The 22,327-nt window shown below is 43.6% G+C and overlaps 2 protein-coding genes across 2 annotated transcripts; one reads left to right on the top strand and one right to left on the bottom strand.

Moving 5' to 3' along the window:
* LOC8077844 (omega-6 fatty acid desaturase, chloroplastic) lies at positions 177 to 4,554 on the top strand. Its single transcript, XM_002445518.2, has 10 exons — positions 177 to 360; positions 501 to 555; positions 934 to 1,166; positions 1,244 to 1,387; positions 1,492 to 1,643; positions 2,180 to 2,302; positions 2,391 to 2,568; positions 3,285 to 3,403; positions 3,918 to 4,032; positions 4,111 to 4,554. The coding sequence occupies exons 1-10, from the start codon at positions 304 to 306 to the stop codon at positions 4,270 to 4,272; spliced, it is 1,338 nt and encodes a 445-aa protein (XP_002445563.1). The 5' UTR covers positions 177 to 303; the 3' UTR covers positions 4,273 to 4,554.
* On the bottom strand, positions 5,886 to 10,499 carry LOC8080604 (NADP-dependent glyceraldehyde-3-phosphate dehydrogenase). Its single transcript, XM_002444371.2, has 9 exons — positions 9,968 to 10,499; positions 9,298 to 9,491; positions 9,075 to 9,203; positions 7,708 to 7,827; positions 7,471 to 7,607; positions 7,236 to 7,391; positions 6,522 to 6,900; positions 6,313 to 6,429; positions 5,886 to 6,191 (listed from the first exon to the last, which is right to left on the bottom strand). Exons 1-9 carry the CDS (start codon positions 10,116 to 10,118, stop codon positions 6,078 to 6,080), a joined length of 1,497 nt encoding a protein of 498 aa, XP_002444416.1. The 5' UTR covers positions 10,119 to 10,499; the 3' UTR covers positions 5,886 to 6,077.

Genomic DNA, 22,327 nt, shown 5'->3' with positions numbered 1-22,327 from the left:
CCCAACTGTCTTGGCACTGCCCTTTTCCTCACCGCAGCTGCGCTGCGCGGCGGCTCCCGTCCACAAGTTGAAAGCAGCCGGCACCCAAAGTGGGTGTGGCGCAGCGCAGCGGCAGGCCCGCAGGGCAGCTGGACCGAGCCGATCAGTCCCATCAGCGGCCCGCGGCGCACGTCCGCCCCGCCCGCCCGCCTCAGCCTCTCAGCCAAAGTCGCCCGCACCGCTCCCCGTCCATCCAAAACCGGTGCCCGCAGCTCTCGCTACTCAGCCAGTCGCCGCCGCGCCCTCGCCGCCACGAGAGGGGGGATGGCGACGGCGAGTGGCGTCTCCGCCGGCTCCGTGCTGCAGCTGCCCTCCTTGCGGGTAGGAGGACGCCTCCGCTGTCTCGCATACATCTTAATTGTTCGAGAATGCGTGCTTTTGCCGCCCCCGCTGCAATGCGCGACACATGCTCGCTCTAACTCCTCCGATGCGCTTACCTGGCTTTGGTTGTTGATGTTCAGGTGCCGGCCAAGAGATCGCTGCTGCCTCGGAGAATAGCCGCTGGAGCTCCCGCAGGTATGCTTCTGCTCGCGTTACTGTTAGGACTGATTTGTGGGTCCTGTAGTATGGTGGACTGGATTAGTGGTTCTTGGTCAAAATGTAGGTCTCTGAGTGGTGCAGAACTTGATGCTTGTAGCCTGTTGGTTTTTATCTTCACAATTCTATAGTTCCTGCTAATGTAAATTCTAAATTCATAAAATTTCTATGTGGTTTGCATCCTGACCAGGTACTGTGTTAAGACAGGATGGATTATTAGACTTTGCAGGCTGATAAATTATACAATTGAAAATGATAACTAGGTCTTCGAAGTTTATCCTAATGAGAATTCACTATCAGCTTCATTCTTACCTAGAAGCTTTCACTATGCAGATGTGACATTCTTGTATTCCTCAGGTACTTTTTTTGTGAAGAGAGATGTTGTATATAACAGAAGAAGCTACCACCAATTCTTACCATGGAAGCAAAGAGGAGGCTTGCAAGCAGCAGTACTTCCAGTTACATCACCACTAGTAGATGATGAGGGGGAAAGGAAGCAAATGGCTGAAGATTATGGGTTCACACAAATTGGAGATGAACTACCAGATAACATTACTCTTAAAGATGTCATGGATACTCTACCTAAAGAGGTGCCAACTGTCAACACCAGTTTGCTTTTGGTGTTCTGATGTCACAAATTCTAATATAAGTTTTTTTCTATTGCTAGGTATTTGAAATCAATGACGTAAAAGCTTGGACATCAGTTTTGATATCAGTTACTTCTTATGCGCTGGGTTTATTTTTCATTGCAAAGTCTCCATGGTATCTTCTTCCCTTGGCTTGGGCTTGGACAGGCACAGCAGTGACCGGGGTTAGCTCCGTCCCTTGCTCTCTAAACTCCTGTGTGAATTTGCCTGCACAGGCTCATATTTTTATCTGTGGCTTCTTCACACTCTAATTGATGCTTTTGTAAAGTTTTTTGTGATAGGTCATGATTGTGCTCATAAATCATTTTCAAGGAATAAGTTGGTTGAAGATGTTGTTGGAACCTTGGCTTTTATGCCATTGATATATCCTTATGAACCGTGGAGATTTAAGCATGACCGACATCATGCCAAGACAAACATGTAAGTACATACCTCCTTGTACACCAATCTCCAATGATTTTGACTCCAAAAATGCACTTCGAGGTCCAAGTAGTATAATTTCTACTTCTCTTCCAGAAGTTTTGCCTTCATGCATTGCATTGCAATGAGAATTCACCCCATTGTGCACTTGTTCACTCGACATCCTATTTCTGTTCTAGTTTTATTATTGCCCTTCACGTGGATTTAATTTTGTTTTTCAGTTTTCAAACTTCCACTGAAATTTTTATATTGATTTGAACCAATTCTATGGAGTGTCAATTGAGCAACTTCCTAGCTAAAATTTACATTCCTGATCTACCATACGTAATGCTTATTACTGGTTTCTAATATTCACTGAGCACAGATAAAAGATATACTGCAAGTTCTTTAATCACAACATGACTTATAAAACTTTTAGAATGATTGTATAATCTTTCAATACGGATGAAGTCATAATCTGAAAGGCCTTAAATATTTCCAAATACCAATCACGTCCTAATTTGCATTTGGAACATTTACCTTTGAACAATGTCCAGGTTGATAGAAGATACTGCATGGCAACCTGTTTGGCAAAAGGAAATTGAATCATCACCTTTTCTAAGGAAGGCGATTGTTTTTGGCTATGGCCCTATCAGGCCATGGATGTCTATTGCTCACTGGTATTTCTTTTTCAACTATTTCTGTATTGTAGGACAAACTGCTCCATGATATAGTATTTCTGCTAACTATTGCTCACCTGTTGGTCAGGTTGATTTGGCACTTTGATCTAAAAAAATTTAGACCAAATGAAGTTCCAAGGGTTAAGATAAGCTTAGCATGCGTGTTTGCATTCATGGCGATTGGATGGCCTTTGATCATCCTCAAATCAGGACTAGCTGGATGGTTTAAGTTCTGGTTCATGCCTTGGATGGTTTATCATTTTTGGGTAACATTTCTTATTTTCCACCATCATTGTTGAAATGCAGATAGTGTCCAAGTCCATGATAATTATTATTACTATCATGCCCTTACTCTAGTTAAGTGTTTATAATATTTAACATTATTTCCTGTCACATTCATTTGTTGAAATCTACATGGCGTCCAAGTCCATGGCATTTTTTTGTCATGTTATTGGACTCTATTATACTTTTTTTATAAAATTTGTGTAGATACATCATGTTAGTACAATAATTCATGCTTAACTGCTGTAAATACTGACCCATGGAGTCAATCAGATGCTCCAATAAGAGGTGCCTGTTTGCACAACCTTTCATCAAAGATTTTGTGAAGGTTTAAAGGCAAATGGGTATACTCTAGCAGCCATTGCATTTCCTTGCGATATTCAGATCGAAATGCCATTATCTAATATGTACTTTGTTTGATATTACTATTAGAGCCTCTTTACTGTATTAAAAAACTAGCAAGTAGCAACAGACTGGTTACTGCTCACATGAATTTGCCAGCAGCTCATTTCATGACATTTGGTAAAGCCCTTATTGAAAAGTTTATCAGAACATAGGTTGGATTCATTAGATCCCAGCTGTAAACCAGATCTTAGTAGGATATGATAATCTGTGTTCAAAACTGTAAAATATCTCCATTATCTAGTGCTTTGTATACTGAAAGTGTATTCTACTTATTTTTTGAAATGATCCTCTTCAGATGAGCACTTTTACAATGGTACATCACACAGCTCCTCATATACCATTCAAGTCATCTGAAGAATGGAATGCTGCACAAGCTCAATTAAATGGCACAGTTCATTGTAACTATCCTCAATGGTATGTTTTTATGTTACATTGCACTCACACTAAGAACAAAGTTTATCTGCTGGACATATGTGACTCTTATTAAGATAACAAAGTTAGTGACTTCAAAAAGTTTCCTTTATAATTCTTGTTGCACAGGAAGTCACTGAAGTTTGAAACTGTTGCCAACAGAAATGGCACTGATCATAATTTGCTGTTCATCTCACCTTCAAAATTTAAGATACTCCAAAAATTATGATCATATTTGGTAGGATGTGCCAAAAAAAACATGTTGACCATCAACTCTATTCTGTTTAACAAAATTATTAATTGTACAATTGTGTGCTGTCCTAGTTTAGAATTAGTCAGAGGACAATATTTCATTGAAATTTCAGCAACAAATATGGAATGCCGTTTCGATATTTTGGGATAAAGGATTCATGTTGGCTTAAAGTGCCAATTTCTAGCAAATCAATCTCTAGCGAAATTGTCATGGGAACATGTTTCCTCTTCAATTGAATTTCATATGAGTAATGGACTTTTACAGGATAGAGATCCTTTGCCATGACATAAATGTGCATGTCCCACACCATATTTCTCCAAGAATCCCAAGTTATAACCTTCGTGCTGCTTATGACTCCATCAAACAGAACTGGGGCAAGGTGATTCGAAATTCTCCTACTTTGGTGCATTTCTCTGGTTCTTTACATACTACTGTAACTTTTTTTATCGTGTTGCAGTATGTCAATGAAGCCAACTGGAATTGGCGATTGATGAAGACGATACTGACTAGATGCCATGTGTACGACAAGGAGAGGTACTACGTTCCGTTCGATGAGCTCGTGCCGGAGGAATCCCAACCAATCAAATTCCTTAGGAAGTTCATGCCCGATTATGCATGATGCTGTCACAGCTGTTGACTAGTTGAGAGTATTGTCGGCACAAGCGGACAGTCAGTTTCAGTGGCTTAGAGAGAGGGGACACTTCCTAACAGCAACTATGCATATCCCAAAATTTTGACTGAAATACTCCATGTTACACTAGTATTTATGCAATAGGAAAGCAATGATTTGTACCGAAATATTTGTATTTCAGGAAATAGACAAAGACATGCTTGTAGAAAATGGAAAATATTTGTATTTCATGAAATAGACAAAATATTTGTATTTTCAGGAAATAGAAAATGAAACTGAGCAAGCTAGAGAAGGCAACTAGGCAAGGGACCCCCAGTTCTCTGGCCAATACCTTCGCGCGGAGCGCTTCTCTCCGCCCAGTGGGCCCATGTGTTAACTAGGCTAGTTAATTTTCTTTTTTGATTGCCCATGTGTTAACTAGGCTAGTTAATTTCCTACTTTGTACCGTACTGCACTTCTGCTATTAGATTATTGGTGTTGATCGGTGACATTTATATCTCTAGGATTTATGTTGACTGACGCATTTTGGTGTTGGGTTTGAGTGACCATCATCTGTTTTAATGTCTTGGAATTGAACTCTATACTATCAGCAAAGGAGTCTTTAGGTATTCTACAATGCATGTGGTTAGGATATCACAACAGTTGATCTAACATATTAGTTGCTCTTAGTTCAATGTTGAACATGATGAAATGTGCAATCTAGGTTTGTACTGGAGCGAAAAAGTGAACAACTATTTCAACTTACAGCTAGGAAGGCATTTTCTCTTCATGTAAATATTTTATCTTGAAAGTTGTAAAAGAGTTGTCTGTCGTTCGTGTAAATATGCTTAATACCTTGCTCTGCTGAAGTGCTGAGGGATATCTAAATTGTTTTGCTGTTTGCAATATACTTGCATCACCTAGAAGCTTGGTTTTCCTGCCCAATTTGAAGGCATCCATTTCCATTCTTAAGGCTTGTGTGTGGTTGAATTGTTTGATAAATCATTGCCAACTATGTTGTCAGAAGCACCAAGATTCATAACATTGTTGGGTCCTGTGATGTAAATTTCCCATTCAGGCTTGAGGGCCTTGCATACTCACATGGTGCTTTCTCAAGTGTAAATTGCAATTTGTGGCTTCTTAGCTCTATCACCTTCCATATCTTATTTCTTGATTTTCATGCATGTGTTCTGAAACTGATGTTTTGGTTTGAATCCCTCAGCAGTCTGAACCTCACTTTGTTGCCTTGATCTATTGAATGAAGCAATCAAAGATTGTCCTGCTGATTTTGTTTTAGGAAAGATCGTTCTGACTGTACAACAGGTTACCTGCAATTTCCCATGCATTTGTCTGTCGTGATTTTGTAGTAAGTCCAAGCAAATCTCTTTCTAGATGAGATTAGGAATACACACTGCCTTTGGTAATTTTTTCTCCCTGTGCTCTATCATGTAAAGTACAGATTTAATGAGCATGCATTCTGTTATTGTATTAACTTTAGTATTATTCTGCCTACTGTTGTGGTTCCTTTTTCTCTCCTTTGTTATTTTATTATTATTTATGGTTGTTTCTGCATGGTACGTGTGATCACATTTTCAAAAAACCAGTATGTCGAGATAAAAGCATCGACTCAATACTTTCAACGCACTTTATTCTTTATACTAATACTTTCAACGCACTTTATTCTTTATATACTGCAAAAGATCTGGTACAGGCAGAGCTGAGGTGTAAATAGCATACAAATCTCACGTGGCTATGAAACATTTTAATTCTCTACATTGCTCATGGGGATATAAAACACCCGTTACATGAACATCTCAGCCCATGGTGTAGGATGGTGACGGCAGGTTTATGACAGTGCTCTTCACCTTGGTCATCATGTTAATGCTGTTTGTTATCCCCTGGGATCCAATGCCACTGTCTTTCAGACCCTAAAATACAAAAAAAAGAACATGCACACACGCACTAAGGATTAGTAACACCTCAATGAAATTTCTCAGCAACTTGATAACCAGTTGACACAGAAAATCACTGACATGATGTAACAGTTACCTGGAAGGGGAAATGGTCAGGTCCGCGGGCTGGTGCAGAGTTGATCTGCACAGTTCCAGTCTCCATTGCGTCACTGATCAGGATTGCCTTGTTGATGTCTCTTGTGAAAATGCATCCCTGAAATGGGCGTTGCACAAACAGTGAGCTGAAGAAGATGGGTATAATGGCACCCGTTGCTGTTTAACAGGCAGGGAGGGAGAGGAAAAAACCTGTAGGCCGAAATTGCTAGCGTTGCAATGGTGGATGCCCTCCTCAACTGAGTTGATCCTGATCACAGGCAAGACGGGCCCAAAAGGTTCCTCCCATGCGATCCTCATGTCAGGGCGGACATGATCCAGCAGCAATGGCCATATAAGGTTGCCTTCTCTCCTGTATTCCTGGCAGAAGGTTGCTCCTTTCTCCTTTGCATCCATCACCAGACCCTCGATGAAGTTGGCTGAGGATTCTGTTACAACCGGGGTGATATCAGAGTCGTCCTCAGGTGGGCCAACTTTCAGTTTCGCCAACTTGGCGTTAACCTTCTGTACTACGGCATCTGCGATGGATTCCATGATTAGCACTACTTTGACAGCAGTGCACCTCTGGCCACTGCATTGATCACATCACATTTGAGTACAAGCTCAAGTATCAGAGATGGGATAGTATGTTATTCAAAATAGTAATACTGTTCTTGAAAAAAAAAACAGTAGTGCACTTTTACTCATAGGTCATAACTTAAGATAGAAGCATGGAAGCCAAGGATAAGCATGTGACATCACTATTGTGTAAGGGACACCAACTTGGATACCACATGTCATGTTCTGTTAGCTAAAAGTCTTCATTGATTCCAATTTTTGCTTTCACTTTTCTAAGTTTCCAATAAATCCAAGTGCGATATAAAATTCTATCTCCAGACAAATCAATAGCATTATTAAGTACTGCACCTGTAAGAGAAACCACCCTTTACTATATTTCCTGCAACCAAGTCTAGATCTGCATCCTCCAACACAATGCAAGCATCTTTGCCCCCAAGCTCCATCTGAAGAGGGACCATTCCAGCCTTCTTTGAAATGGCTATACCAGTATCGCCACCAGTAAAACTATGAAGCAAAGGAACAAATAAGGTTGTCTCACTAAAACTGAAGAAATCAATTGTCGGCAAGTGCTGTTGATGCTTACCTTATGCAGTTGACTCCAGGATGCATTGTAAGAAAATCTCCTATTTCAGAACCCTTCCCAGTCACACAACTGATCAAACCTTTCGGGAAACCAGCCAGGTGGAAGCAGTGTACCATATGAAGTGCAGCCACAGCACCCTGTTTGAACAATAATACTTCACATAAGCATTTTCACTTTGAAAGGCATTAAATTCACACTCAGGAAGGGAGTTAGATTAACCCCAAAAAACTCATATACCTGAGTTGGAGGCTTGAGCACAAGAGAATTGCCCGCAATTAGTGCTGGGCCAATCTTAGAAACCGCTAAGTTGACAGGATAGTTGAATGGAGGGATTGCCAAAACTACTCCAAGGGGTATCTGCATGAACAGGATGATACATTAGATATGCAAGGAAACAATATTAATGGGTCAATACTTTTGGGGAACCCAGTGTTCAGGGGAGCATCAATGGCAACTTAGCACCATAAAAACTGTCTGAAATACAAGTTTCTACAGGCTACAGCATGCATGAATATTGGTTGGTAAACAACTTAAAATCATTGAACCCATGTTTGGCAGCAACATTCTATGGTTTCTGATTCCATAACTGAATGTTTGGTGTATGAGTTCATAACTGAATGTATGGTGCTTGGAGTTTCATTCTAACAAACATAACAGAATGTTTCCCTGACATCTGCAAGTAGCACTGCTCAATAGGACTAACCTAACTTCAAAACATATGACGTAAAGTGGTCACAAGGGTCAGCATAGTTGGTTAGAAAGTAAAGGTCAAAAGGTTCATTTATAAAGCAACAACCTGAATGATTGCTATAGTACATTGAGGGGAAAAAACAGCTCAACTGCTTGGACACAGTGGAGTGACTGCATTAGTATTACTGTACTAGACTATGATTTTATTTACTTCTGCAAGGCTTGCAAAAATTAAAACAATATGATGCTATTGAATGATTAAATCCAAGATGAGATTTTACAAATTAGCAGCAACCAACCATTTTTCAGAAGTTACCAGAATCCCAGCTCGAGGCATAACACTAACGTCGCTGGTTAAATGCTATGCTTTCTTTGAGTTATGGTAATATGGTTGCACCTGACCAATTCCAGCCAATTTGGCATAGGAACAGTCAGGTCAGGCAGATCCACGCCCTTGTTCAGTTTGGCGATGACACAAAATCATTGACACATGAAAAATAGGATGGACAAACGGAGCAATAGTTTACACTTGGATAGAATCATAGAAAATACACAATCTGAGCAGTCACAACATGGCAATGGCATCAGCAAAGAAAAGGCAAAACAAAGAAAAAGGAAACAGCAAGACATGCCAACAGCATACATGGAATATTCCATGCTCCTCTGCATGTCGATAAGCTGCCTATTTAGTGGCCTATCCTTTAGAGATGAATTTAGACTTTAATTGCCCATCCCCAACGTTTACCATTCCATTCTCCATCACTCAGGATGAACTGGTCCATCAATTAATTTCGTAAACGTTTAACTAGCTTATTTCTATCAACATTTCTGAATAAGTTAAGATGCACAAACAATGTCGTAGTCAAATCAGTGGAGCATATACAGCAAACAAGAGTACTGCAATGTAGCTATACCTTGGAGCTGAGACAGTACTTGTTCCGCTCATTACCAGGGAAGCTATCAGAAACAAGCAGCTTGCCCTCCCCCAGTATCCGCACACCCTCCTCAGCTGTATACGAAATCAAATCCCCAGACCGCACAACCTATGAAAACACAACAAGACATTTTGTCTGCTAAGCAGCACAACTGAAGAATCAAAGCAAAGCACTAACTGTAATTTCTTCATCTGCTAGTGACCTCAGAAACAGCATCCTTGGCCGGCTTGGCTATCTCCTTGACAAGGCACTCGGCGATGGGTGCCTTGTGCTCCTTCAGGATCGCAGCCGCCTTGTGGAGGAGCTCCGCGCGCTTCCACAGCGGTGTCCGGGCCCACGCCTTCTGCGCGACCTTGGCCGCGTCCATCACCTTGTTCACCTCCTCCTGGGTGCATGCTGGAGAACACACAGGGGATCCGGGTCATCAGAAATGAAGCCATCCCCCTTTTGCAGTTCACATACAAACACTGAACCTATCAGCACTAGCAAAAGCCTATGGACTCTGATCAGTTCGAGAGATGGTTAACTGGAGAAAGATTCTTGGAATAGACTGCCAATCTAGTGGTTCAATTGGGGGACAATGGAATTAAGCATCGAAAGTGAGACTATTTGGTTGGGGCAGTAGTTAAGAGACACTATCAGGGACGGTCAGCAGAATTAAGGAAAGTGATAGCGCAGGTAGCCATTAATGGCTGGCGCTTCTCGTCCAAGTTTTAGCTTCGTGATCATCGACAGAATTCAACGGTATCACAGGTGCGTACGTCCCCATCAACTGTTTTTTCCCCAAAAAAGGGGACAGCACTAGGAATAGCTCCCCGAGGTTCTTGGAGGCCGGTAAAAAAAACAGGGAGCAGAGGCGAGAGAGCGCGCACCTTGCACCCTGTACTGCGTCTTGCGGGTGGTGGGGTTGACGATGGCGACGGACTTGCCGGAGGCGGAGCTGCGCCACTCGCCGTCGGCGTAGTACCTGTACACCTCGCCGTCCAGGATCTCCGCGAACACCCCCGTCCCCGCCAGCGCCATGGCCGCCGCCGCGCTTGCCTGCGGCCTGCCTACCAACACCGGACGTGTGGTGCAAGTCGAGGGACGGTACAGGTAGTAGTACTACAGCCGCCGCTGCGGCTGCTGTGGTAGCTAGTGGCGGTGAGGGGCTCCGGAGGGAGGGAGGGAGTGGTTGGGGGCGTGATGACTGATGGGTGCGCGAGTGGCGGAGCGGAGAGCGGGTGCCCGGGTTAAATAGGAGAGCGGCGCGTGGCGGGGGCCGGGGCAGCGGACCCACCGAGGCGGGGAGAACGAAGGGAAGGAGACGGAGGGAGGATGGAGGAAGACGACGGAAAGGGACGAGGTTTTCGTCTGCGTCCCTCCGTTTTTTCTTCACGCTTCTCTGTTTCTTCTGCCAGGCGACAGGCGAGGCGAGGAGCGGTGTGGGAGTGGGACTGTGGGAGTTGGGAGTTGGAAGTAGGAGTAGGCTGCCGCAGCCGCCGCGGACCACGGCGCTGTGTGGCTGGCGTTCCCAGCGGCGCTAGAGGTGACGCGGCACACTTGGACGAGTAGGGCTCCGCAGCCTATCACGCTACTGGTACCAGCTGCCGCTGCCGGCGAAGGTGTCCCGGTTTTACTTCAACAAGCTCCAGTATGTTCGGAGATGACTACCGCGACGTGCTCGTCGTCCTCCTCCTCCTCTGCGTAGTGTGTGGACCTAGGCCGTGTGTCATACACTATTACTTAGATCCTCCGCGACGTGCTCGTCGTCCTCCTCCAGAAGCGGTTTGTCCCCTGCGTGTGTAACTGTGCCGTCACTTAGATCCTTTTTTATGGGAGATGTAAATTTTACCACATATCACATCGAATACTTGACACATGCATAAAATATTAAATATATACTATTTACAAAACTAAAAACACAACTAAAGATTATTTGCGAAACGAATTTTTTGAGTCTAGTTAATCTATAATTGAACACTAATTGTCATAGTTATAAATGTGTTACAGTATCTATTGAACTTTAGGTCATCCACCACCAAACACCTCCTTAGAGTTTATATAAACAGCTTTGACATTTTTTTTCTTGTAAGCGAGCATACAAACCGTTGACTGTTTTAGTACGTCTTTACAATCATGCCAAGAGATGGTTTTCTACCACCATCTTTTTTTTTTCCTTTTCAATGTTACTCATGTTGTCATTTGTCTATATATTCGCCTTTGTCTATATATGTTTATTTAGAGACTCTATCTGTTTCAAATTTTTGGAATAATGGCACAGGCAATCCTTGTAGTACTTGTTACACAACTATGAATATAGGATCACACTTATGTCTTGACCGGTCTCGTACTACTGAGCTCATCCCAAATAACTCCCAAACACCATGGCCACCCATCGATGGTCTTGTAGCATGTGAGAGCGACTTTGTTGAGGCTGAAGTGTGCTTCAACTAAGAAAAGGTATTGTTGGAGCACATTACCTTTGGCACGTTTTATCTGATGGAGAAGAGAATAAAATAAACAAGGAAAGTAGAGAGCTCGGACCAGTTTGGCCGTATCATCGCAGAGACTTTTGTGTTGTGATGTGTAGCATGGATTTTAGCTATGCCATTAAGCCTTGGCGTATTTGTTCAATTGACATGTTCAAAGAGATCGATATTGATGTTGAACTTGTGGGTGTAGGTGCTTTTCTACTATCCTCAAAGACACTAGATCGATGTGACAAATAAATAACATTGCATCTAAATTATACTTTAGATATGAGCATATTTTGAGCCTAGCCGTAAATGATGGTTTGTTTCTGGTAAAAAAATCAAACCCCTAGCTGTCCTATAGGCTATGTCGGACGGCCTCTCACTAGTTTTTAGCATCAAAATAATAGAAGTAAATACATTGGATTAGGCTAGGCTTAGGCTAAACATTTTTTTATAGTACGAGTATGATTCTGCCAACATAGTACTTAAAATATAAATAACTCCATCTATTATAGTGACAATCTAACTCATGGATGCGGGTACACAGGCATCATAAACCATGTATGTGACTATGAGTGTGAAATGTTACCTATGGATTTTTTTTAGAAACAAATGTTATCAATAGATACAGATATGGAATTTCACATGTTAGGCAATAAGCTATGGATATGTATTTACTCCACCCACGTCTTACCAGATCCTTTGCCATCCTAAGTCTAGGTTGCCTAGAAAATCGTGTAGGTCAGGCCAAGCCCAGTAGGCAAGCAAGGCCTTGTTTAGTTCCGAAAATTTTTGGGAAATGGACACTGTAGCACTTTCGTTTGTATTTGACAAATATTGTCCAATCATGGATTAACTAGACTCAAAAGATTCGTCTCGTCCATTTCGACCAAACTGTGCAATTAGTTTTTATTTTCGTCTATATTTAATACTCCATGCATGCGTCTAAAGATTCGATGTGACGGGAAATGTGAAAAATTTTGCAAAATTTTCTGGGAAGTAAACAAGGCCTAAGTAGGGCGGAAAATGCTCATATCTAATTATACTCTACCATGTCCTAATAAGTTCTTAAAGGTATATTTACTATTAGATTATCTTGCTAAAAATGCATGTAGTGTATTTTAGAAAGATGTGTGAAAATAATCAAATATTTTGATACAACTCATTTCAAAGTATGGTTCCTCTAATTCTAACCAATTTTTCTAAAAAGGGCAGTTCATATAAATGCTATATGTTCAAGACATATGTGTATTTTAGAAAAAATGCAATGAAACTAATTGGATGTAGTAAATTGTGCTTTTTTTTACAAGTTTTAGTCTAAGATAGAGAAATTTGAATTTTAAAAAGCTAAAGTAAACTATAATTTAATACACGGTGGACATATGATTTGATTAATTGTTTACCCAAACTTAAAAGTTGTTATGTGCTACTCATTAAAAAACAAATGTATTAGAGTATATCCTGATCTCGTCCATATTTTCTGATCCGTATCATTAGCAAATAAACTAAGAACTATTAGTATGGTAAACTATTACTTAGTAATTATGATGACAATATTAGTTTTGATACTGCTAAGATCCTCGCAAAAAAAGTGCTAAGATATTGATTAGTGGTGATTTGTGTGCCAATTAGAGTAGTAGTACAATTAACATATTCTATGTTTAATTAGTGCTAGTAATTATCATGCCCCATGTATATCTACTAGGGCATAATTAGTTTTTATTATTTCTAAATGAAAGATACAGGGCACTCACAATACAGACTCTATCATAGAGTCTAAAGTTATTTATTACCTCGAGCAATGTGGATTTAGAGTCTAAATAAGACTTGGAGTCTTATTTTTTTCTACCTCTTTCTTCAATAAATATGCTGCCACATCAGCAAAATAATATAAATAATATATAATTAATTGTCTTGGACTCTATTATAGAGTCTTGCACTGTGAGTGTCCTTATTAATCAACTGTTGTCGTCCCATTTATTATTATGTCTCAACCATCCAATCAAACATGTAGTAAGAGCCATCCAGTTCTAAAAATCCTAGTTGTGTCTCATCTAACATTATTGCTCTCAAACCAAACATGCGTAACAGTACATCACAATGAGCAACCAAGGTGGCAAGGCACAGCGCGCCACAAGTTTGAGAAGCGGCCTCCACTGGTCCTGTATCTGTTGTATCCGTGCACAACGCTCCGAAGGCGTCGTCCCAACAAGGCAACGTGTGCCCAGCCGAGCAGTCAGCACCATGGTCCATGGACCACGGGAGGGAGGGAGTCACGGAGACAGAGACACGGTCACACGGACCACCGCGCCACCCGCCGCCGGCTTCCTGGTTTCCGCGGCGTCCACGTACGTGCGCGCGGCCCGGTCCGGTCTCGCGCCTGACCACCAGATCCGCCCCCGCCCCCTGCCGCACGCCGCAACAAACCCATCTCGTCATGACGCGCCGTGCGCGCGGGCAGCGAACCACCCCACCGAGACCACCGGTCACCGGACCGTGACTGCCAATTACTCCTGGACTGCCCCGGGCGGCCGGGCCTCCTCCTGGCTGGCCTCTCTTGCCGCTGCTCCACCTCGGCGCCCATGGGTACGGGGAAAACATGCGAATGCGATCCGCCAGGGGAAACGAGAAGCGAGCCTGGTGGTCTGGACGCTGGCGGATTTGCCGGAGTGATCGGACGCTTCATCGTCCGAGCTGCCGCGGCCGGCTGGTGCCGTGTCTTTTGGCACGTACGTACTACGTACACTTCACCCACCGGCTAGTGTGAAGTGAGATCCGCCACGGGTTGACTGACAGATAGACAAGGTCGGTCGGGCGCTTGTTGGCGGTCCCAGCCGTGGGAATGGAACGGAATGCCACTGTTTTTTGTCCTGCAGCCAGGCTGCAGCTCTGCCATCCTGTTCCAGCGTTCCTGTGTGTTTGACTGGTTGCCAGGTTCCGTTCGGTGAGCATGACGCGGCGTGCGTGTCCGAGTGCTGCGCTAAACCTGCGGCAGAGAACCAGTGTGCTGCCTCTGGCCATGGTATTTGCACGATTCCCTCCTTGCACTTACCCAATCTAAGGCCTTGTTTAGTTCGCAAAAATTTTCAAGATTCCCCGTCACATCGAATCTTTGGTCACATGCATGGAGCATTAAATATAGACGAAAATAAAAACTAACTGCACAGTTTACCTGTAATTTGTGAGATGAATCTTTTGAGCCTAGTTACTCCGTGATTGGACAATGTTTGTCAAATAAAAACGAAATGCTACAGTAGCCAAAAACAAAAAATTTTGCCAACTAAACAAGGCCTAACTGCAGTGCTTTTTACATGTACAACTGAGATATAATTAACTTTAGATGAGCATTATTACAACCATGACACAAACTGGTTTTTTTTTATCAACCATACCTGTATTAAAGTTAAGGATACAATACCAAGACCCGTACAGATACAGATAAAGTAGGATACACGATACAGAAGGCAGTTGTACCACCATAATTGTACAGAGGCCCTTATCAAACAAAAAAAAATTACAAACAAGTCCCTAGGACCTCTACACACTGAGGCTTCCGGAATCCTCAGCCACCGGGCGTCGCCGGAAGCCACCAGAAGCCATGGCCACCAAGCCTAGATTGGAGGGAGCTCCATCGCCGTATGGCTTTGTGAAGAACCGCAGAAGACACTCGCCTTCATAGACGAGATGAAAACAACATTGAAAATCCATCGGTCGGGGGCACGCCCCAAACTCCATCGACCTTGGAACCAAACACGCCGACGGTGATAAAATTGAAAGGTCCAAATGGCTAGAGGGGGGTGAATAGCCTTTTTTTTGACGAAAGAACAAGGGCAACATTAAAGACAGCAAACAGCTGCTAGGAAAAAAAGAATAGCCTATTTAAAATTTCTACAAACTTCAACTAGACAAGTTGATTAGTAAAACAAAAGGCGAAGCTATTCTAGCACTAGCACAACTAAGCTATGCAAGCCATCTACACAAGCCTAGCAAGAAAGCTAAACACTAGTTACAACAAGAAAACACAACTAGAAGCTTGCTACACTCCTAAACAAGATAGCTAAGCTAAACAAGCTACACACCTAGCAAGGTATGCACAAAAGTAAAGGAGAGGAGAGTGATTGTTATACCAACGTTGTAGAGTAGAAATATATCCAATCAATCACGTGCACAATCACAAGAGAGACCTCGGCAAGAGATGACACAAGATTTTTACCAAGGTTCACTTGCTTCCCGGCAAGCTACTACTCGTTGTGGCGATACACCCACTTGATGGATCACGAGCTAATTGGCAATCCAAAGCCAAACCCTCAGCGGGTGCCGCACATCCACTCACAAGATGGGGATCCTCCAAGCCACGAGCAATCCACTAGAGTAACCAATTTGCGATCTCCCGCGGGGAAGGTTCAAGAACCCCTCACAAATCACATGGTGAGGCTCGAAACAATCTCCAATCACGAGCTCAACACCACCGCTGCTCCAAGCCGTCTAGGGTGTCGGGAAACACCCAAGAGTAACGAGAAATCCGCAGCAAACTCAAGAATCAAGTGCCACTAAATGCAACTCTCAAAGCAATGCACTTGAATCTCACCGAATCTCACTAGGATTAGCAATCAAGCAAGGAGATGAGTGGAAGGAGTGTTCTCTAGCTCAATGTATGTCTCAAGTAATCAAATGTGCAAGAGATCCCCTCCCAAAGCCGGCCACCCTCTATTTATAAGCCCCCTCAAAGAAACTAGTCGTTGGCTGTTTTCACTGGGCTGGAAACGGGGGCACCGGATGCTATTAAGTGAGCACCGGACGCTCGACCCCTGGCGTCCGGTGCTTAGGGATTGGCCACATGTCCTACTTGGATATCGCGTGTCAGTTTCTAACGGCTACTTGCAAAGCACCAGACGCTCTGCAGGTCCACACCGGACGCGTCCGGTGCACACCGGACTCATGCGCAGAGAGTTCCACAAACCTGCAGGGTCACCGGATGTGAGCCACCGGACGCTCCCTGAGCGTCCGGTGCTCACCGCACTTAAACACAGGGAGGGTTGCAAAATGCCCTTACACCGGACGCTCTCAGAGTGCGTCCGGTGCTCAACCCTAGTAGGGTCAAGCGCACCGGACTCTGAGGCCAGCGTCCGGTGCCTCCGCACTCAGCGTCTGAAAGGTCCTAATATGGCTAGAGGAGGGTGAATAGCCTATTTCAAAAATCTACAAACTCACTAGAGCAAAAGGTTAGTAAATAACAAAGCAAAGCTTTTTTCTCTAGCTCTAAAGGGGTGTTTGTAAGCCACCTACCCAACAATTCTAGTTACTATGATCTCTATGCACACAAGAACTAAGTCTCTACAAGTGACACTAGAGAACTAAGCTACACAAGTCAAAGTAAGCAACTAAACTAATTACACTAGTTTGCGGTAAGTAAAGATAAGATGAGATATTTATACCGCCGTGTAGGGGATGAACCAATCACCAATATAAACAATCAAGCACCGGAAGAATGCCAATCAAACACAAATGAGACACCAATTTTTCTCCCGAGATTCACGTGCTTGCCGGCACGCTACGTCCCCGTTGTGTCGACCAACACTTGGTGGTTCGGTGGCTAAGAGGTGTAGCACGAACCTCGTCCTCACTAGGACACCACAAGAACCTACCCACAAGTGAGGTAACTCAATGACACGAGCAATCCACTAGAGTTACCTTTCGGCTCTCCGCCGGGGAAGGTACAAGACCCCTCACAATCACCGGGAGATGGCCACGAACAATCACCAACTCGTGCCAATCCTCCTCCGCTGCTCCAAGCCGTCTAGGTGGCGGCAACCACCAAGAGTAACAAGAAAACCGCAGCTAAAACGATCCCCAAGTGCCACTAGATGCAATCACTCAAGCAAATGCACTTGGAATCACTCCCAATCTCACAAAGATGTTTAATCTATGAAGGAGATGAGTGGGACGTGTTTGCTTAGGCTCACAAGTATGTCAAGTATGCTAGAATGCCAAGAGAGTAAGCCCTAAGCCGGCCAAACACGTATATGTAGCCCCTCAAACAAACAGAGCTGTTGGCTCTTTCACTGGGCAAAACTCGGGGTCACCGGACGCTCTTAAAGGGGCACCGGACGCTCAGCACCAGCGTCCGGTGCTCCAACGTTAGCCACGTGTCACCTTTTGGATTTCACGTGTCAGATTCTAACGGTCACCTGCGGACCACCGGACGTTGAGCAAGTTAGCACCAGACGCGTCCGATGCACACCGGACTCATGCGCAGAGAGTTCCGCAAACCTGCGGGTCACCGAACGCTAAGTACCGGTAGCGTCCGGTGCTCACCGGACCCATGCGCAGAGAGGGTCGCAAAACACCCGCACACCGGACGCTAACCACCGGACGCACAGGCCTGCGTCCGGTGCCTGTCGTCCGGTGCCTTACCCTAGCTGGGCCAGGCACTGTCTGCACCGGACGCTCAGCCGCAGCGTCCGGTGCTCCAGAAGCCAACGTCCGGTGAGTGTTTTCTCAGCGAGAAACACTCCCGCGACTTCTCCAAATTTCCCACCGGCGCAATAGAAAATATGCACTTCATTTTCTCGAAAAGCGCCGAATCCCACCTCGCAAGCTCGGCGGGAGGGAGAGAGGAACCCACCCTCTCTCTACCCTTCAAACTCCACCTCCTTCTCAAAGTGTGCCAACACCACAACGTGTGTACCAACAAGTGTGCACGTGTGTTAGCATTTTCACAATTACTTTCTTTTAAGGAGTTAAGTTAGCTCACTAGGTTCTAAATGCATGCACATGAATAATGACACCTAGTGGCACTTGATAACCGCTTAGCCAAAGAATTCCCCTCTTTATAGTACGACTATCTATCCTAAATGTGATCACACCCTCTATGGTGTCTTGATCACCAAAACCAAAACCCTAAGCAATACCTTTGCCTTGATCTCCATAGCTTTTGTTTTTCTCTTTCTTCTTTTCCAAGTTGAGCACTTGATCATCTTGTGGTCATCACCATCATCACCATGATCATCACTTGTTCCATCACTTGGCATGTACCAACCTCATTAAGTCTACACACACTTAGTATAGAGGTTAGTACTAGGGTTTCATCAATTATCCAAAACCAAACTAGGGCTTTTAGCGTCCGGTGAGTGTTTCTCAATGAGAAAACACTCCCGCGACTTCTCCAAATTTCCCATCGGCGCAATAGACAATATACACTTAGGAACTCCACCTCCTTTGTAAATGTGCTAACACCAACAAGTGTCCACCACCAAAGTGCATGTGTGTTAGCTTTTCACAAACATTTTCCCAAAGGAGTTAAGTTAGCACTTTACTAGATCCTAATTCATATGCTGAAGATGTAGACCTAGTAGCACTTGATTCGAGAGATGACCATGATTTCCCCTCTTGATAGTCGGCTATCTATCCTAAACCTGGTCAATCACTTCTCTACTCATCTTAGACCGGCAAAAGTAAAACCCTATGTTTACACCTTTGCCTTGATAACTTTGCTCCTCGTCTATCACCATGATCTTCACTTCATGCTTCATCCCTTTGTGATCATGTGGCCACCTTTCCATGCCACCATGTACCTTCATCACATGTGTTGCTATGTCTATCTCAAATCACTTAAACACAAGGCATTAGCAACTAGGTGTCATTAATTATCAAAACCAAACTTGGACTTTCAAAAATGCACCATGGGAAGATCGAGTCTGTTCCACTCTCCAGACATCCACAAGATCCATAGTTGTCTCTACATCTACCGAGCAAAAGACCGGCAAACGTACCTCCCACAAAGGCGTCGCCGGACACACCACCGGCCCTATCGCATCAAGGCGACGAAACACCAGCCAACGCAGACTGTTGTGTAGATCTGCCCAACCTCGCCAGTGGAAAGAATACCACCAGGGCGAAGAACAGGCCAGGAGAAATTATTCGTCGGTGTCATCGGCATCTTCGCCTCGCCGACACCGCTAAGAACAACAAACCGCAGAGGAGCAGGGTCCCCTCGGTAAACCCAAGCTCCGTCGTCACGAGACTCTAGAGCTAGATAGAACAATAACTAGTCTACATACAACCTCACGTCGATTCCCCGGCCCTCCTCCATCCTTAGCGCCTAATCGGCCGCCGGAGAGGAGAAGGACAGGCAAAATCGCCGCCGGTATCGCACACGCCTCCTTTTTTACCCTGGGAACCTGTAGCAAGGGAAAGAAGAGACAAGAAGGACGACACAACCTGGTTTTTTTGACAAAATCATAACTTTACTATTAGCAGCAAGAAGCTGCAATAGATGGGATTGAATCCCACTTTACATTGCACAGCGCCAACTTTAGGGGGCAGCTGTATACGTGATCTTCATTGGTACATGAGAGAACAATGTTACAGGAAAAGTCTGCATTGGTGAATTCTGATCTAGCCAACATGTGAGCTTTGTAGTTCCTGTTCCTTGGAATCTTCAGGACTTGAATTCTTTTATGCTTTGTGTGGTTGATAAACATTTGAGTGAAGGGTTTGCTGTCCCATGAAGGCATCCAGGAACAATCTTCTCCATTAAAATAATGGAGCAACATTTCATTGTCTGTGTGGAAGTAGGTTTCTTCAATTCCCATCTCCGAAATGATAGCAGCAACAAAGGCTAATGTTGCAGCCTCAGCCATGACAACTGAGGTGATGTCATTGATTCGTAGCTTGATGTGATGAGTGACATTTGCCTTGCTGTTCTGGATGACGATCCCTAAGCCTGCTGACTTGGGGTTGTTGATGGAAACGTCTGGATCAATAGAGGCGTCAGTGTAGCATCTGAACCCGTCTATGTCACCTGCAGATCTGCAAGAAGAAAGATTTTGGAAGCTTTTTGGCACCTTTTTAGGTGTCTTTGGTTTAGTGCAAGATTGAGATTGCTCGCTCAAGAGCGTTGTTTTGGAGGAATGAATGTGCGCCTCCACTGCTAGATGGACCTGCAAAATAGACCACTGTCGCTTCCGAAAACGGAAGTCGTTTCTGGCCTTCCAGATGAACCATAGATAAGTCATAACCTGGACTAAGATTTCTTCAAAAGTTTTGGAGTCAATGATTTTTGCTAGACAATGTTGAATTCCATCTTCTTCGTGAGGAAGAGTATGAGTGAGCAGAGGAGTTTTTGCAGAGAACCAAACAGCTCTGGCAAATCCACACTAAAAAAATAGGTGGGCATCAAATTCAATTGAACCACAAAGAGCACAGGATTTATTAATTTTTTCCGTGAGGCTATTCGCCCGAGCACCAGAGGCAATGTCCCTCCTAATAAGTCTCCAAATGAAGGTTTTGATTACTGGATTTATTCTCTTGCTCTTCCAAACCCGTTTGAGAATGCTCAAGTTTTGAGGAGAGATACTTCTGGGACACTGTTGCGGAAGCTGGAAAATGGAGAAGCTATTGAGATGTTGAAAAGCACTACTAGCAGTACAGTTACCGTTTTTAGCTGATTTCCAAATAATTTTATCATCATCATTTGAAAGCACCGGTTTGACTTTATTAATAGAGTCAACAGCTTCTCTATCAAAAATTAATCTAACAAGATCATTGTTCCAGCTTAGACCGTTATTGTCCCAGATATCAGCTATGCGGCTGGATAATTTATTCATTGTGACTGGAAGATTAATATGGTCATAAATGTCTTTCCAGATGTCACACCAAGGGGTGGACCAAATACTCGAGTTACCTTTGTGAACTTGAACTTTACAGTTGTCAACAAGAATTTTTTTAACACTAGTAACAGAAGCCCAGAAAGCAGATTTGGTGGGGTGATTAGGGGAGAGCCAGAAACTGGTGTCAGGGTAATATTTCGATTTGATGATGCCTGAGAGGAATTTGTTCGTACCTGTAGCAATCTTCCACGCTGCATTAAGGATAAGGCTCTTGTTTACTGTGAAAAGATCCCTGATGCCTAAGCCACCTTCCTGTTTGGGCCTGCAAATATCTTTCCAAGACCTGAAATGAAAGCTTGTTGAACCATTCTCGTCTTGTACACCAGCCCACCAGAATTTCCTAATTATTGAGGTAATCTTTCCAATTAACTTTTTGGAGAACAGAACTGTAGACATGTAATAAATCGGAATTGACGCTAAAACAGAGTTTATATAAGTTAGTCTCCCTGCATGATTCAGCTTATTTGCCTTGAGCTTGGTGAGTTTACTTGTGAACTTCGAAATGACGAAGTTGTAGGCCTTGCAGCGGTCAGTATGGTTAAATATAAGAGGATGGCCCAGGTATATCATATTTGGAAGAAGATCATTAACAGGAAAAAAACTTTTGACTTCTTTTTTGCTTTGGCTGTCGACATTTCTACTAAAAATGATGGAAGATTTACTCAAGTTAGGAGTTTGCCCAGAGACAACACAGAAGCTTTGAAGAATGGAGTGGATTTTACCCGCCTCTTCGGAATTTACTTGCCCACATATAATGAGATCATCAGCAAAGAGTAAAGCATGAATTTTGGGGCAATTTGGTCCTAGAGTGATACCTTGGATATTGTTCCTGGCAGAGTTATGTTGGAGACAAATAGCAAGTTCATTAACAGCAAGAATAAACAGATAGGGGGAGAGAGGGCAACCTTGTCTTATGCCTCGTTTCGGTCGAAATGCCGGCCAGGCTCTCCATTGATTATAACCGCCATAGTCATAGAGGAAATACAAGTATGCACCAGCTGAATAAATCTGTCTTTAAACCCTAGTCTTTTCATAGCTGCGATAATAAAGTGCCATTCTATTCTATCAAAGGCTTTGGCAAGATCAACTTTTAGCATAAAAGCCT

This window comes from Sorghum bicolor, chromosome 7 (genome assembly GCF_000003195.3).
Source record: "Sorghum bicolor cultivar BTx623 chromosome 7, Sorghum_bicolor_NCBIv3, whole genome shotgun sequence".
In the NCBI taxonomy this organism is placed as follows: Eukaryota; Viridiplantae; Streptophyta; class Magnoliopsida; order Poales; family Poaceae; genus Sorghum; species Sorghum bicolor.
This window is presented reverse-complemented; position numbering and strand designations above follow the sequence as displayed.

Bases quoted from the DNA above. Each gene is read 5' to 3' on its own strand.
- LOC8077844 (XM_002445518.2), top strand. From the start codon at position 304: ATGGCGACGGCGAGTGGCGTCTCCGCCGGCTCCGTGCTGCAGCTGCCC. The intron at 2,569-3,284 runs GTAACATTTCTT...GATCCTCTTCAG, and splicing joins GGATGGTTTATCATTTTTGG to ATGAGCACTTTTACAATGGT. The intron at 4,033-4,110 runs GTGATTCGAAAT...ATCGTGTTGCAG, and splicing joins TCAAACAGAACTGGGGCAAG to TATGTCAATGAAGCCAACTG.
- LOC8080604 (XM_002444371.2), bottom strand. From the start codon at position 10,118: ATGGCGCTGGCGGGGACGGGGGTGTTCGCGGAGATCCTGGACGGCGAG. The intron at 7,608-7,707 runs GTATATGAGTTT...TTGTTCAAACAG, and splicing joins TGCTCAAGCCTCCAACTCAG to GGTGCTGTGGCTGCACTTCA. The intron at 6,192-6,312 runs GTAACTGTTACA...TTTGTATTTTAG, and splicing joins CTGACCATTTCCCCTTCCAG to GGTCTGAAAGACAGTGGCAT.